Source organism: Calidris pugnax, unplaced genomic scaffold (genome assembly GCF_001431845.1).
Source record: "Calidris pugnax isolate Ruff unplaced genomic scaffold, ASM143184v1 scaffold135, whole genome shotgun sequence".
Taxonomy (NCBI): domain Eukaryota; kingdom Metazoa; phylum Chordata; class Aves; order Charadriiformes; family Scolopacidae; genus Calidris; species Calidris pugnax.
In genome coordinates this window covers 602850-616985 of record NW_015090961.1, presented here as the reverse complement: position 1 = coordinate 616985, position 14136 = coordinate 602850, and the positions used below count along the sequence as shown (strand labels likewise).

The following is a 14136-nucleotide window of genomic DNA, read 5'->3' as shown; positions in this document are numbered from 1 at the left end:
TGTCAGAAGATGAGATGGAACTAAGAGTTTCCTGCCCTAACGATGGGAACAGAGAGTCTTACCTGCCCCAGCTCAAAAGACAAAACATCAGAGACGTGGCAGCAAAGGCTTCAGCCGCCCACGGAAATATCTGGGGCTCCTGGTGGGCTTGATCTGGCTTCACTGGAGCCTGAGTCACGGCACCATTAGCCCAGATAGACAAGTGTCCCACGGGGCTGGACACAAAGGAGAACCTAACCCAGCCTCTGCTTCAGGCACAGGAGTCTCTCCATTGGGAAAACAGCTTCATTTAAAGGGACTTTGAATCTTAAAATGCTTTGGACACATTAGGTTGATTTACAGCTGAAACATCTGCATTTTGCAGGATGTTTTAAGGAAACAGAACGGTGTCAATGGACCCATTTTCTCTCTAAACAGCTAATATAGCATCTCATTTAATTTCTTCCCAACAGCTCTGCTCCTTGTTATGCGTGTACCACCACAGTTTGGTGCTCAGCAAACAACAGAGAAGGGAGAAACAAAAGGAAAGACAAATTTAAAGGCAAGGAAAATCCCAGGAACACGAGGTGACACTGAAGTCCCACAAAAGGCAAGGAAAATCCCAGGAACACGAGGTCCCACGTCATTATTTATGACCTGGCTACACACTCACCGTCCGTGTGGACCCTCATCGCTGAGGCAGTGATGTCGGTTGTGATAGTGAAGTAAGGAATCCACAGATCCTGCAACAGAGGAGATCCCAATTTTACTAAATCTCTAACCTTGTACTTAAACTAAAGCCCATCCCCAGCGCAAACCAAACAACAACCTCTGTGTCTTACCAGAGCGAGCTGCAGACACAAACACCTGCACGGATGGAGAAAAACCCAACAGCTCTGCGTTTAAGTTCATAAATTTGTTTCTCATGCAAACATTTCATTCAGAACCAAGGCAGACAAACCCCCTTATTTCCCTTTTTTAATAGCAAGACACACTTGTTCCAGAAGATTGTCCGTACAGAGCGGCACAGAAGCCTCACCACCCAAACCACAGTTCACCTTCTTTCTGATAGCTGTTTTTCTCTCAGATGGAGTGTGGGGTTCTGAGGATAACCCTCATCTAAAGAGACTCCCCAGACTCTTTATTGCTGGAGGACAGCGTGAAGTGAAGACCCACCTTTTCTATATTCCAGTCTTATCTAGGTTGTTAAATACCTGCTGCTTTTGGCCTCCCCTGGAGACACAGCACTAAGCTGGAGAGACCTTCGATCTCACCCAGTGCAGCCATTCCTGCCTTTCACCCAACAGCTTCCATCCGAGGTGGAGTTCACCCACCACACAGAGCACGTCCTTCACAATCACGTTCACCACGGATGAGCACGCAACTCCTCAGCTCCCCCTGACCCCAACCTAGGACCACAGCAGGCAGCACCTTCCTCACCTCATCTCCTGAGACACCAGAGCCCAAGACAAAGAGGGAAGAACGTGAGTCATGGCCTCTGGACTAAGCAACATTCAGTTTGCACCCTGTGGTGATGAAGCTGGGGTCAGTTCAGCAGGAGACGCAGAGCAATGCTGCTGAGACCCAGACCTGCCTGGAGTCAGAGGACAACCCAAACCTTTGCAGCATTTCCGATAGGAACAAAGGATCCTGCAAGGTAGGTCTGCAAGAAGACCCCAGAGGTTGCTTGAGATACTGGAGGGTCACACAGCAGTGAGGAGCGTGGCACATAAGGAGAATGGTTGGGCTTTACAGGTTTATTCAATGGGGCTCAAACCAAGGAGCCCTGCTCCTGGCAGAGGAAGTTCTCCTGCTCCTGGCAGAGGAAGTTCTCGCTGCTGTTTCAGCCGTGTCTGTACTCACATCCCACCAAGCTGGAAAAACTGGCCTCCCAGCTGCCTCGGGGTTTGCTGGAGAGAGGAGAGTTTTGGAAAGTCTCCATGGTGCCTAGTGAAGGCTGCAGAGGGGAAGGAGGAGGACTTGTGGGCATAAACTGAACTTATGCCCGGAGAAGAACAGCTGATGGTTCTGTGTCAATCAGAAGAGCCCAATGGAGACTGAAGAGGTAACCCTGCCTTCCCAGCCAGCCTCTTTCTTCACAGGACAAGGTATCTGGGTCTTCTCTGGCACAGCTTTGATGTGCCTCAAACTCAAGCCAAACCCGGGTGTGGGTTCCAAAACTCTCCCTCTCTGCTCAGCCTCTATCTCTGGTGTACGACTCCGTCCTGTTCAACACGAAATTCTGGGCTGCCAAGAAGGAGGGTTTTTTCTAGCGAATTTAATCTCTTAAGCAGCTCTGCGAAGATGGTGGGATTGGGGAGGACGAACAGATGCTGCACAAGTATTACAACCCATCTGGTATAAATGCCACAGGAGGGCGGATGAATAAAGTGTGACTACGGGAGTATTAGGGGTGTCTCTCCACGCTAAAGATACCCTGGTGATCACAGCTCTCCCTGCAGCAACAGCATTTTAAGCAAAAAATAGGGGAACGGGGAAAGAAGCCTCTCTGACACTTCCTTTTGTGAATATCATTTTGCATGAATATCATGCAAACACATGCAGAAAAGAAACTAAACCCAGGCCTACGAGGCAGTGATGGAGACCGTGTTTCTCAGCTATCACTTCATTTAATTTGGGGACAGAGCATTATTCAAGTCTGAAACAGGACTTGAGGAAAGTCTTTTCTGATTCCTCACACCTGAGCCTCCCACTGGGATGACCTGCAAGAGCAATTTGTGCTTCTGGCACGGGGGATAAAAATTCCTGAGTCCAGTGCTCTCCCAGAAGGATGGGTAATTTCAGAGGAGCAATAACTCTATTTCTTGAGAAATCTCTTTTCAGCACCCTGCCCTGGATTTCTGCGTGTTTTGCTGGAAGAACTCGCCCAGGCTGATCTCCTGGGCTGCCTTTGGCTGACATGGGCAGCAGCAATCCCGGGGGTGCTGGTATCCAGGGCTACCCCACAAACAGCATCATGGGAACCCGGAGACACCTGCGGTACAGGGACTGTCAGAGAGCAAATTTAAGAGAAAATGGAAACCTCCCTTTCAGTGTCAGAAATAACAGTTCAATCTACGTGGCTCCGATGCAGAGGGATGAGGGGATGCGTGAGAAGCGCAGGAGAGACACCCCACAGCCACAGGGAGTAAAAAGGAGGATCTGGGCCAGAAATTCCTCATTTTAAGCTTTACGTAGAGACACAAGGGCCGGTCCCCACCCCAGCCCCTCGGGGAGGAAGTTCTCAGGTTCTGCTGCCATCAGCCTCCAGACACACTCTGCGTTCCTCAGGGGATAACAGACTCCTGCTGATGCGCATTTCCAGTTGGAAATCACTGCCACCCACCCCCCTCCAAAACCTCTCCAGCCACAGAGAAAAGATGGATGTTTGCAGTTTGGATGCTCTGAAATAATGCTTTAAGAAAACATTTGTTCGAGGCTTAATGCGTCTTAGTTCAGCTTCTGTTACTTTATAGATTACCCTTTACACTTTTAAGCAGCTTTAAATCTCTGGCTGCCCAGTGACAGGACGGGTTAACCTGCGCCGATAACGGCAACGGCAGCGAAGGAGTGACTACCTACTGACCCTTGCAAAGCCACACAACGTTTCTCCTTATTTATCTCACACCATTTCTCCTGATTTATCTGACAGAAGCAGCATGAAGAGCAGCTTGGACACAGAGTGAAGGTTCCAGCCTGTGACCCTCAGCACGTGGGGCAGAGATGACGCTGTCGGATGCCTCAGAGCTGGGTTTCTCTCGGACAGAACCTTCCTGTGACCACAAGGTTAGAACAGATCATACAACTACAGCTGTTAAAAATTGTAAGGAAGGAATCGACCAACTGCATCTTAAAGGGAAGTACAATAAATTTGGCTGCTGAAATCAAAAACAGTGACAGACAGACCAGGGAAAGCTGGGGCCACTTAAGCTCAGAGATGTTCTTCCTGGAAGCTGTGCCCAGCGTCACCTACAGCCTCACGCTGACACGCACCATCCCCAGCTCCAAGAAGGTCCTGGTCCTTTGCACAAGCAGCTCCTCGGCTACGTCAAAGCAGAGAGGAGCTGGGGCAGTCACTGGACAATCACGGAATTTCCTATCAGCTGGAACCAAAGAGAGGAGCTGGTGTGCTCCAGGAGAGGACACGTGTGATTAGAGAACGGAGAGAAGGGCATGGCTGGTGCTGAGAAATAACCAAACAAAAGTAATTCCCATCTCGGAAGGACTTACCGCTCTAAAACTCCCAGCACCGTCCCCTCTGCACAGCAAAATGCTATTTTAAGCCACGTGATGATTAATCACTTCCATACTCGCATTTAAGTAGGGAATGTTTTAGATCATTTTTAATTAAATATATTTAAAGTATATACAGCATTAATTTGCTACATAGTTTTTCACAACGAGAATTCCAAACACGGGAATAATTTGGTTCAAACTGCAAAGGAGGTAAGATTGCAAGACTACCCACACGATCCCTGGGCTTGGTGACAGTGTGCTTTGTGAACTGCTGCTGTGAGGGACAGAGGGCAGGTGGGATTGGGAACACAAAGGAGGTAAGATTGCAAGACTACCCACATGATCCCTGGGCTTGGTGATCCAGGAGGAGAAGCCCTGACAGTGTGCTTTGTGAGGGACAGAGGGCAGGTGGGAGTGGGAACGCGGCCACTGGCTCGGGCAGAGCATCCAACGCCTCACAATTAGGAAAGTTCACCACATGCAAACCAGGGAACGGCACACTCTGACCTTATCGTGGGTTTCAACGGGCTCTTCCTAAAAACTCAACTCGAGCTTCAAAAATAAGATTTTAAAAAAAGGCCAAACCCATTGCTACCCTCTTCAAGACCTTCTTCTGGTGTCCCCTTAGACCTGACTTGCAGAAAAATAATGATAAAACAGTCTCAGCAGTTCTACTTCAGGGACAGAATTTTAACTTCTGCTCTCAGACAGCGGGATCCTTTTGTCAAACAAAAGTAGCTACAAATAATCTACTCCCTGCGCTTTCTAAATCCACCAAAATGAAATAGGCACCTTCCTATGTTCATGTAACATCACATTCAGTTTTCACAAGTTCTCAGTCATCCCCCAGCCCCACATCTCACACGAGCACAGAAGAAAACTCTTTCTGCTACAACAGACACAGCGACATCGTTGTCTGTACACAAAGGCATTAAACAACCTACCTCGATCTGCTTATCTTTGAAGATGTTGTTGATGCTGCTGTTAAAAGCTGCTCCAGAAAACATGGATGTTATTGGATATGTCAAGTCTAGAAAAGTCTTAAACACCGAGTTCATAACCTAAAAAGGAAAAAAAAAAAAAAAAAGACATTTCAAAGGTAAATACATGCAAGGATCCCCGTGTGAATGTCTGCATTAATGTATGCAATTCCAGAGACATCATATTCCAGACTCTACAGCCAACACGCTGGAAGTGCTGCCAGTGTCAGTACAAAAGTTGCCAAGGGGACAGAAACACAACTACAAAAACTACAACCAGTAACTGCTTGCTTGGTGTCATAAACTTAAAACAAAAAGCAGCAAACTTTGTCGCCGGTTTGCAATAAGGCTATGGAATAATATACATTTGTGTGGCTTCCCTTCTACCCATAAATCAAAATATCCCTCCAAAGCAGCGTGCACGGCACAGGGTTCTGCCTTAACAAATGTATGGGAATGGTACAGTTCAATTCTTGATTTCATTTTTTTTAATAACAAAAACATATTATTAGTTATCTCCCTCTTCATCATCCTTTCCACAGCGTGCATGTGCTTCACCGGCACGGAAAGGAAATCATAAATCTCTACTATAGAAATCTGTACCACGCAGAATCACAGAATATCTTTATACATCTCTTCTCATTTGTGGATCATACCTCATTTTTCTTCCAGTCTTAAATCTTTTATCTGCCTCAGTGTAAGCACTCACAGAAACCTTTATGTGATTCTCTGGGACGGCAACAAGTCACACGTTAAAGAGCTTTAAACACACTTTTTATGTCTCGATGTCCATTATTTTTCATTCCCAAAGCCCGTGATCGTGCCCCTCACCTGCTGCAGCTCTCGGGTACTGCTGGGGCTGCTCTACACAAAATCCATAATCCAAACCCCACGAGGTTTCCCAAAGCCCATAGACACCCATCCCATTACAGACGAGCTGCAGGCTCTGTCACACGTGTCTCTTCTAAACACACACACAAACTGTAATTAAGCTTTCAGGGATTCTTTTCCTATTTTCCATTTGAGCGCATTACACCCGGGCACTAACCTACAAGATAAAATGATGAAAAAACCTGAACTCTATGGCATTACGGTCCCTGTATTTGTCCCACAGCCATGCTACTGGTCTCAAATCCTAATAAATCCGAACAAAATTCAATATCTAATATATTACATAATACTCAGTTAAAATGTAGAAGGGAAGAAAGCCCAATTAACTCATTCACAATTAAATAGGGTTTCCCTGGGTGAAATATTTCTATAAGGTGAAAGATCTTCTCTCTCTCCACGGTGTCTCTAATTAACAAACAGCAGCAACGTGGCTCCGTACCCGGCAGAGCCGCAGCCTCCAAACCCCCCCTCTATTAAAGGATCCACCATCAACATCTGGCCCTCGCTTTACTCCAGCAGCGACTGGAAGGAGGGCAGGATTAGCTGACATCGTCATGTCCAGCTGCTTTTAAATAGACATTAGGTATCTGCCCAGAGGGTACGTGTCCAAGTATTAAAAAAAAAGAAAAAAAGAAAAAAAAAATCCTTAAAAACAAGTACATAAACAAGAACCGTGGGAAAGTGTAAAAGTGTGAGCACAAAAGCAATTAGGAACCTGTCACCTTCATTCACATCCCCATTTGAGGTTCTGAGGGGTGAGGACAGTGTGCCAACCTGACTATAGACACGCTACCCACAGCTTCAGAGTTAAATGGAATTAGTTTTGTACTTAAAATAGGGATTTGGTCTCTGACATTACTTAGAATGATTAAATGAGGGAAAGAGGCATTTATAGAAAGTCCTTTATTTAATACCGAAGAAAAATCTCTCCAACTCAGCACCAAACATCGGGCTATCCTCGTGGCAAATGATCTTTATAATGCTGAGCCTCTACATTTTCCCCACAATTAAGGCTTGCGGTAATCTTGTACATGAACAAAATACTTCTAATTAATGGTTATTTCTTAATATTCTCATTTCTCATCACCGGAAGATGCCCTTTTCGCTGACGCTGATGGCCAACAGCCTCCCTCCACCTTCCAAGAATAGCTGCTACCATTTTCCAGATAAATTAAGTTAAAGACTAGGGTTTGGAAGGGCAGCCAGAGCCTTCTGACGCGGCCCCGCTCCCTTCCCTCCACCAACCACGAGCTCCCGGGCCATCCCTGGTGGCTCCGAGGAGGACACATCTCAGGGTCCCTGCGTACAGCAATGGGAAGCCCAGCCTGAAGGCATCTCCACTGGTTCCCCCAGGAGACAGTGGGTATTTTCCAGTTCTTCATGAACTTCTCATGAACCTTCATCTCTACAGCTCTGCTGCAAGACAGGCTGTCTTGTTAAAAAGACCTTCAATCCTAAAATTATTCTTAAAAGCTACCCCGTGGTATAACTTCAGCAAGGAAGGGAGGAGGTGGTGGTTCTGCTCATGGAGCAGAAGAACAAGAGCACATGACAATGAGCAAAAAGAACCCTGAATTTTAATCTCTGGCTATTTTGTTCTTTGCTGCAGAGTGATGGTAAAAAAACAGGATAATCCCAGGATTGTTCAATGTTCCTGAGTATATAAAAAAAAAGGGTAGGGGAAAACTTGTTGCAAAACCAAAATTTTAAAACAGCAGAACAGATTAAATTTTTTTAAAACTACTAGAGATAGCATCCAGAATTCCCTTCGGCGCCTTTCCAGTGTTCACGTTTCAATGAAACAAGCAAAGGAATTCACAAAGAAAAAGATGTTAAAGACAAAATAAAGACATAACTTAGGCCAACAGCTTCAGATAAACAGCACTTCAGGGATCCATTTATCCCAAAGGCGGGAATTACAGATGATGGAAGCTCAAATTTAAAGGTAAACTATTAAGAAATCTAAGAGTTGAAGAAAATTAAAATTAATCCATGTAAGAAACCATGCAAGAAGCCATCTCAGAGAAAGGAGAAGGGGAGAGGTAAGGGAAGTAAATTATGTTTAAAATCAGATTCACATGTCCTGATCCTGGAACAGTCCCATGCCATCTGTGGGATCTTCAGTCGAGGTGGTCGCTACGGGGCAGAAATAGGATGCTTTGGTGCCTTATTTGGGTATTTCAAAGCAACATGCACGTTTGGATTTTGTGTGCAAGCATTTATCTGAATTTCTCAAATTATAATGCTTGATTTCGGGTTAATTTCAACATCCCACATAACACAATTGAAACGGTAAATATGAACCATCATGCGTTATCGCTACATGAAAATAGACTTTTTCTGCACCTCAAGATATAACAATTTTTTATGATCCAATTTTTAAAAAGACACCCAGTATTTTTTTCTTCTATTGTGAATAATCTCAACTACTGAATTCCATCTGAGAGGCAGCCAGAGGTAACACTTCAGCTGGCTTACAAGGGAAAAGCAATATGCCCTGCTTTAATTCTTGCGAGAAACCCAGTGAATAAAACCTTCCAAAGTGGCTGATAAAGTTTTAAAGCTGTAATTAAAGCCGCAGCAGAGCGGCCTGGGCAGCTCCGTCCTGGAGCGCCGGGGGCTGGAGGACATCCAGAGCAGGTTCTCGGCTCATCAACCCAAATTAAGGGACAATACGTGCACACTCATTTGTGTGCAGTCTGTAACAAACCCCACATTTATTTAGGATGTGCTGCACTTCACAGCTGGCTTAGCCCATATTTACCTTTTCCCGTGCCAGAGCCAGCACTAAGGCACTGGAACCGAGACTCCCCACACCGAGGGGACTGGGACCAGTTTATTTTCACAGAATCACAGAATGGTTTGGGTTGGAAGAGACCTTAAAGCCCATCCAGTGTCACCCCCTGCCCTGGGCAGGGACACCTCCCACCAGACCAGGTTGCTCCAAGCCCCCTCCAACCTGGCCTTGAACCCCTCCAGGGATGGGGCAGCCACAGCTTCTCTGGGCAACCTGGGCCAGGCTCTCACCACCCTCACAGTAAAGAATTTCTTCCTAATATGTAATCTAAATCTCCCCTCTTCCAGTTTAAAACCATCACCCCTTGTCCTGTCACTGCACTCCCTGACAAATAGTCCCTCCCCAGCTTTCCTGGAGCCCCTTGAGGGACTGGAAGGGGCTCTAAGGTCTCCCCGGAGCCTTCTCTTCTCCAGGCTGAACAACCCCAGCTCTCTCAGCCTGTCTTCATAGGAGAGGTGCTCCATCCCTCTGAGCATCTTTGTGGCCTCCTCTGGACCCGTTCCAGCAGATCCATGTCCTTCCTGTGCTGAGGACTCCAGAGCTGGACACAGAGCTCCAGGTGGGGTCTCAGGAGTGCAGAGCAGAGGGGCAGAATCACCTCCTGTGACCTGCTGGCCACGCTTCTCTTGATGCAGCCCAGGATGGGGTTGGCTTTCTGGGCTGCCAGAGCACATTGCCGGCTCACGTTGAGCTTCTCATCCACCAACACCCCCAAGTCCCTCTCCCCAGGTCTGCTTTCTAATACCTCATCCCCCAGTCTGTACTGATAGTGAGGATTATTCCTGCACAGAACCCTGCACTTGCTCTTGTTAAATCTCCTGAGGTTCACCTGGTCCCACCTCTCCAGCCTGTCCAGGTCCCTCTGGATGAGATCCCGTCCCTCTGGTGTATCGGCAAGACCACACAGGTTTGTGTCACCTGCAAACTTGCTGATGGTGCATATTTTGCCCATCTCCTCTGGTCAGGAGGTATCTTTCCCGTAATATCCCGCCCCACTCTTCGTGCCAATCGAGTTTGGCACCGTTTGCCTACTCAGCTGGGGTTTTGTGTTTGTTTGCAGGGATCTGGGCTCGGAGCTGGTGTGATACAGGAGGATCTGGCAGACGAACAAAATCAGTGCAGGATGCTGTGATTTACCCAACGCGGCACCTACTGACGAAGCTCTCCCTCCAAATTCCATGGGGAAAGGCCCCTCTGCGCTCCCCATGGCGTGGGCATCCCACCCCTCCCCAGAGGAACCCTGCACTGCGCTCCCCCTCCTCACCACTCCCATCCATCCATCCATCCATCCATCCATCCATCCCTGCACCCGGTCCCTCACGGGATACAGGTGCAGCATCACCCCGGCAAGGCACAGAACAGCCTTTTTTCCTCAAAACAGCAGATGTAACAGATCAAGAAAAACATGGGGATCCAGCCCAATAGCAGCTTCATCTGTCACACACTGGGGCTGATGGTTCTGCCCCCCCGGCACGGCCGCCTCGGCAGCTCCAGCAGCTGGGCTGGCCACAAACCGGTATGAGAGGGGGAAAAAAAGGGACAAATTTTTGGCTGGATCAGCTCATTAAACCACAGCATCTCCCAGTGCGCAGCGTCAGGGAGAGGCAGAACCTCACGACTGCGACCTCAGAAACCCCCCACGTTTATTTGAGCTGTCGTGCAAATCACAGACAGCAAAGGACTGCAGCTCCTGCCCAGCAATTCCTCATTCTCATTACGGGAAGCTTTTCAGCTGCACGTTCCTGTAACCATATTCAACAGCAGAATATTCCCTTCTTTGTGAAATATTTATACTTCGAAATATTAGTGCTCCAATTAAAAAAAAAAAACCAAGAAAACCCAACAATCTGGAAACCTGAAAGCTTTTCTTTGTTTGTTTTGCTGGTTTAACATAGGTAGAGAGGACTCGGAGGCAGCACACAGTAACCAGCCTGACTGGTAATTTCCATACCCCCCTGTATTTTGACAAAAAGAGTCATTTGTTTCTTTGATGCTTCATTAGATCCAGAAAACACATCCCATTAAAAATATTCCTTCTCCCAGCCCCAAGTGTACAACTAGAGATACGCTGATTTCTAAAAATACCAAAAAAACAAATAACTGCAGGACAAAACCAGCATTTGTGTTGATGGATAAAAAAAAAAATTAAAGAAAACATCAGAGTTACCTCATCCATCACAACAAAGACATTTCAAAAACTCCCACGGGCTAAAAAAGCCAGGCTGCAAGGTTTTGCACAAAGAGCACTCAGCAAATAACCTTCACCAGCAAAAGCTCCCAGGCTTCAGAGGAGCAGAATCAGCAGCTTCTGGAGCAGCTTCAGGGAGTGCTCAGGCCTTTCTGAATAATGTTGGTTTAACCAAGGACGGTCCCCAGAGCATCCCTTGCCCAGCAGCCACCTCCCACAGCCGTGCTGCCCTGGGGACAGTAGGAACAGCCCCAGACACCCCAGAATTTGGGGTTAATCTGGTGGATTTGGCACCTCGCTCACACCTTCAGGTGGAACCCCCACAACCCTCCCCACTGTTACACACAGAACTCAGCAAGAGGAGCCCCTCTCCGAGCTCTGTCTGCAGTTGCTGCAGCACAATACAAGAGAAAATAACTCAGAATAGCCACCGTTAAAAAGATTTATAATCCCTCGAGGTACTTTGTACATTAGCTGGGATCTGAACCTGGAGAGAGGGTTTTCATGGCTTGTTTCAATTCCCAACGCAACTGTTTTGCTGGATGGTGCTGTTAGTGGTGAAAAGGGCTTCAAACAGAGCGGATCCATCCATTTTCATTCTCAAACCCTTGAACAACCTCTGGGTTTGGATGTGGGCCTGGCAAGCTTGTCAAAATACTCATGAAAAACCTCAAGAAAATCCATTCTTCATTAATAAGATGAAATGGCCTCTGTTAGAGCAAACATTAACCTTTCCTCCAGCTACTTATTTCCAGATTTCAAGGTACCAACACCTGAAACAGCCCGAAGCTGGGCCAAAACCTGCCTTTTTCTTTGTGAAATGTTCAATGAGCTCTGCAATTTGTGTTCAATAGTCACTGAATAGACTGAATTTCTTCGTCTCTTAACTATTCTTGGTAAAAGCGGGTGTGATTCCAGATGGGGCTGGCAAACCCGAGAGCTGCAATGCTGGGAATGAAGCTTCTCTGATGGGAGCACAGCCCTGAGATGCCCAGAGAACAGCTTTTCCAGCTCTGCATCACCCCCCGCGCAGAAGAGATCTGACAAGTTAACAAAGAAGAGGAGATAATCCTCTGGACAAATGCTGGGAGGAAAATTCCATGGCTCCAGCCTAAGGGAGAGCAAGGGAATCACAGAATGCTATGGGGTCGGAAGGGACCTCTGGAGATCATCCAGTCCAACCCCCTGCCAGAGCAGGGCCACTCAGAGCAGGTCCCACAGGAACGTGTCCAGGGGGGTTTGAATGTCTCCAGACCAGAGAAGGAGACTCCACCACCTCCCTGGGCAGCCTCTGCCAGGGCTCTGCCACCCTCACAGCAAAGAAGTTGCTCCTCATGTTTAGATGGAACTTCTGATATTCAAGTTTGTGTCCATTTCCTCTTGTCCTGTCCCTGGGCACCACTGAAAAAAGCCTGGCCCCATCCTCCTGACACCCACCCTTTAAGTATAGGCATTGATCAGATCCCCCCTTGGTCTTCTCCAGACTAAAAAGACTGGAGTCCCTCAGCCTTTCCTCATCAGAGAGATGCTCCAAGACCCTCATTATCTGTGATGAGTCCCAGGGCACTGAAAAACATCACTGGGAGGTACAGCCCTGTGCTCGCCCTGCCCCGATACCGTCCCGTAAGCGTTTGGTAATGACCAAGGTGGGAAATAAAGAGTGCAAGGTTAAAGAGGCATCTGACACCATTCTGTACCACGGTTTTTATGTCTCTAATCTCAAGCCTCCTCCACCTATGCGATTCCGACAAACTGCTCTGTGTCATAAAGAATTTATGTTCCAGGTGCTCTTAAATAAAAAGCACGAAATGCCCATTCTTCTAGCAAAGAGTGACAGGGAGGTGAAGCAGAGTCCCATGCTTCTCTGCCCTCTAGGAGAGCCCAAACACGCCGGGGCCTCAATGTGTATTTTAATGCCCCAGAACATCTATCCTGCAAAGTCACTGGTATCTCACCAACATCCAGCTGATTTCGTCTCAGAGCCAAGGCGGGTGAGAAGGCGGTTGGGAAAGGAAAGCCGTGTCCATGTGCCAACTACAGACTCCCATTTCCCCCTAAAACTCAAGATCTAAGCAGACTGAGAGCTTAATCTAATTTAGAAAATTCCCTGTGGAAAGCCACCAGGACAACGTGGTTTTCATATGGACAATACAAAGCAAAGCAGTAAATTTAAGAAGTAACACTAAGCTTCACCTCTGGTTGATTTGAACTCAGTGTGATCTGGTGTTAGTACCATTTTCCCCCAACATCTCATACAATAAACAAATTCACCCAAAGAAGTCACTATTTAAAACAACCTTCCTAAACCTTGGTTTAATTATGAAAACATGTTTTGGTATATTTGTATATATTTAAATTTAAATCTTTCTCCTGAACCAGAGTACCACCACTGTGGAGTGAATGACACATGTTGTATTTAGTTTAGAGAAGGATTACCTCTGTCAATCAGTTCCACTGACAAATGACAGCATGTGAGAACGAAAGAGAGAAAATTATACAAAAGAGAAACACATTTGTTGAGAGCTGGAAAGGAAACAGGTTCCAGCACATCGAAAAGAGAAGATAAAACAAAGATAAACACGGGCCAACAACGTCACTCTGCGCTCAGAGTGTGACTGGAGCATCGAGCGCCCGAGGAGGTGGGTGACAGTGACAGCTCCCCCCGCTCCCTCGGAGCCAGGAGGGCCCTTTTCCCCACGCAGACACCCCAGTGAGGATGGTGGGACATCGCTCTGTCCCCAGCCCTTACCATGGCCCACTGCCTGGCCTTGATCCGCATCTGGTTGTAGCTGCGCTCCTCGGCGTACAGGGCGCTCATGAAAGCGCCGATGGACGTTCCTCCAATCATGTCCACGGGGATGCCAGCTTCCATCAGCGCCCTGATAATTCCCACCTGGGAGCATCCCCTGTGCCAAGAAAAGAAAAGGGTTAAAAAAAAAAGACATTAACAGACACTGGAAGAGCGCAAAGACATGAAGGCCACCTTCTAAGGGATCTTGAGCATGAGCTAGCTCAACTGTCAACCTCTCGCTAAACAATCCTCAGTGCCAGAAAGGAACATTATG

General features: G+C 47.2%; 1 protein-coding gene across 2 annotated transcripts in view; it reads right to left on the bottom strand.

Annotated features, from left to right (window-relative positions):
- PNPLA7 (patatin like phospholipase domain containing 7) overlaps positions 1–14136 on the bottom strand; it is a 151455-nt gene that overhangs the window by 23043 nt on the left and 114276 nt on the right. For both annotated transcript variants that reach the window (XM_014952362.1, XM_014952363.1), the window contains 3 exons: positions 13821–13977; positions 5160–5276; positions 653–722 (listed from right to left, as the gene is read on the bottom strand). In XM_014952362.1, coding sequence (XP_014807848.1) covers positions 653–722; positions 5160–5276; positions 13821–13977 — 344 coding nt within the window. The remainder of the gene's footprint in view (positions 1–652; positions 723–5159; positions 5277–13820; positions 13978–14136) is intronic.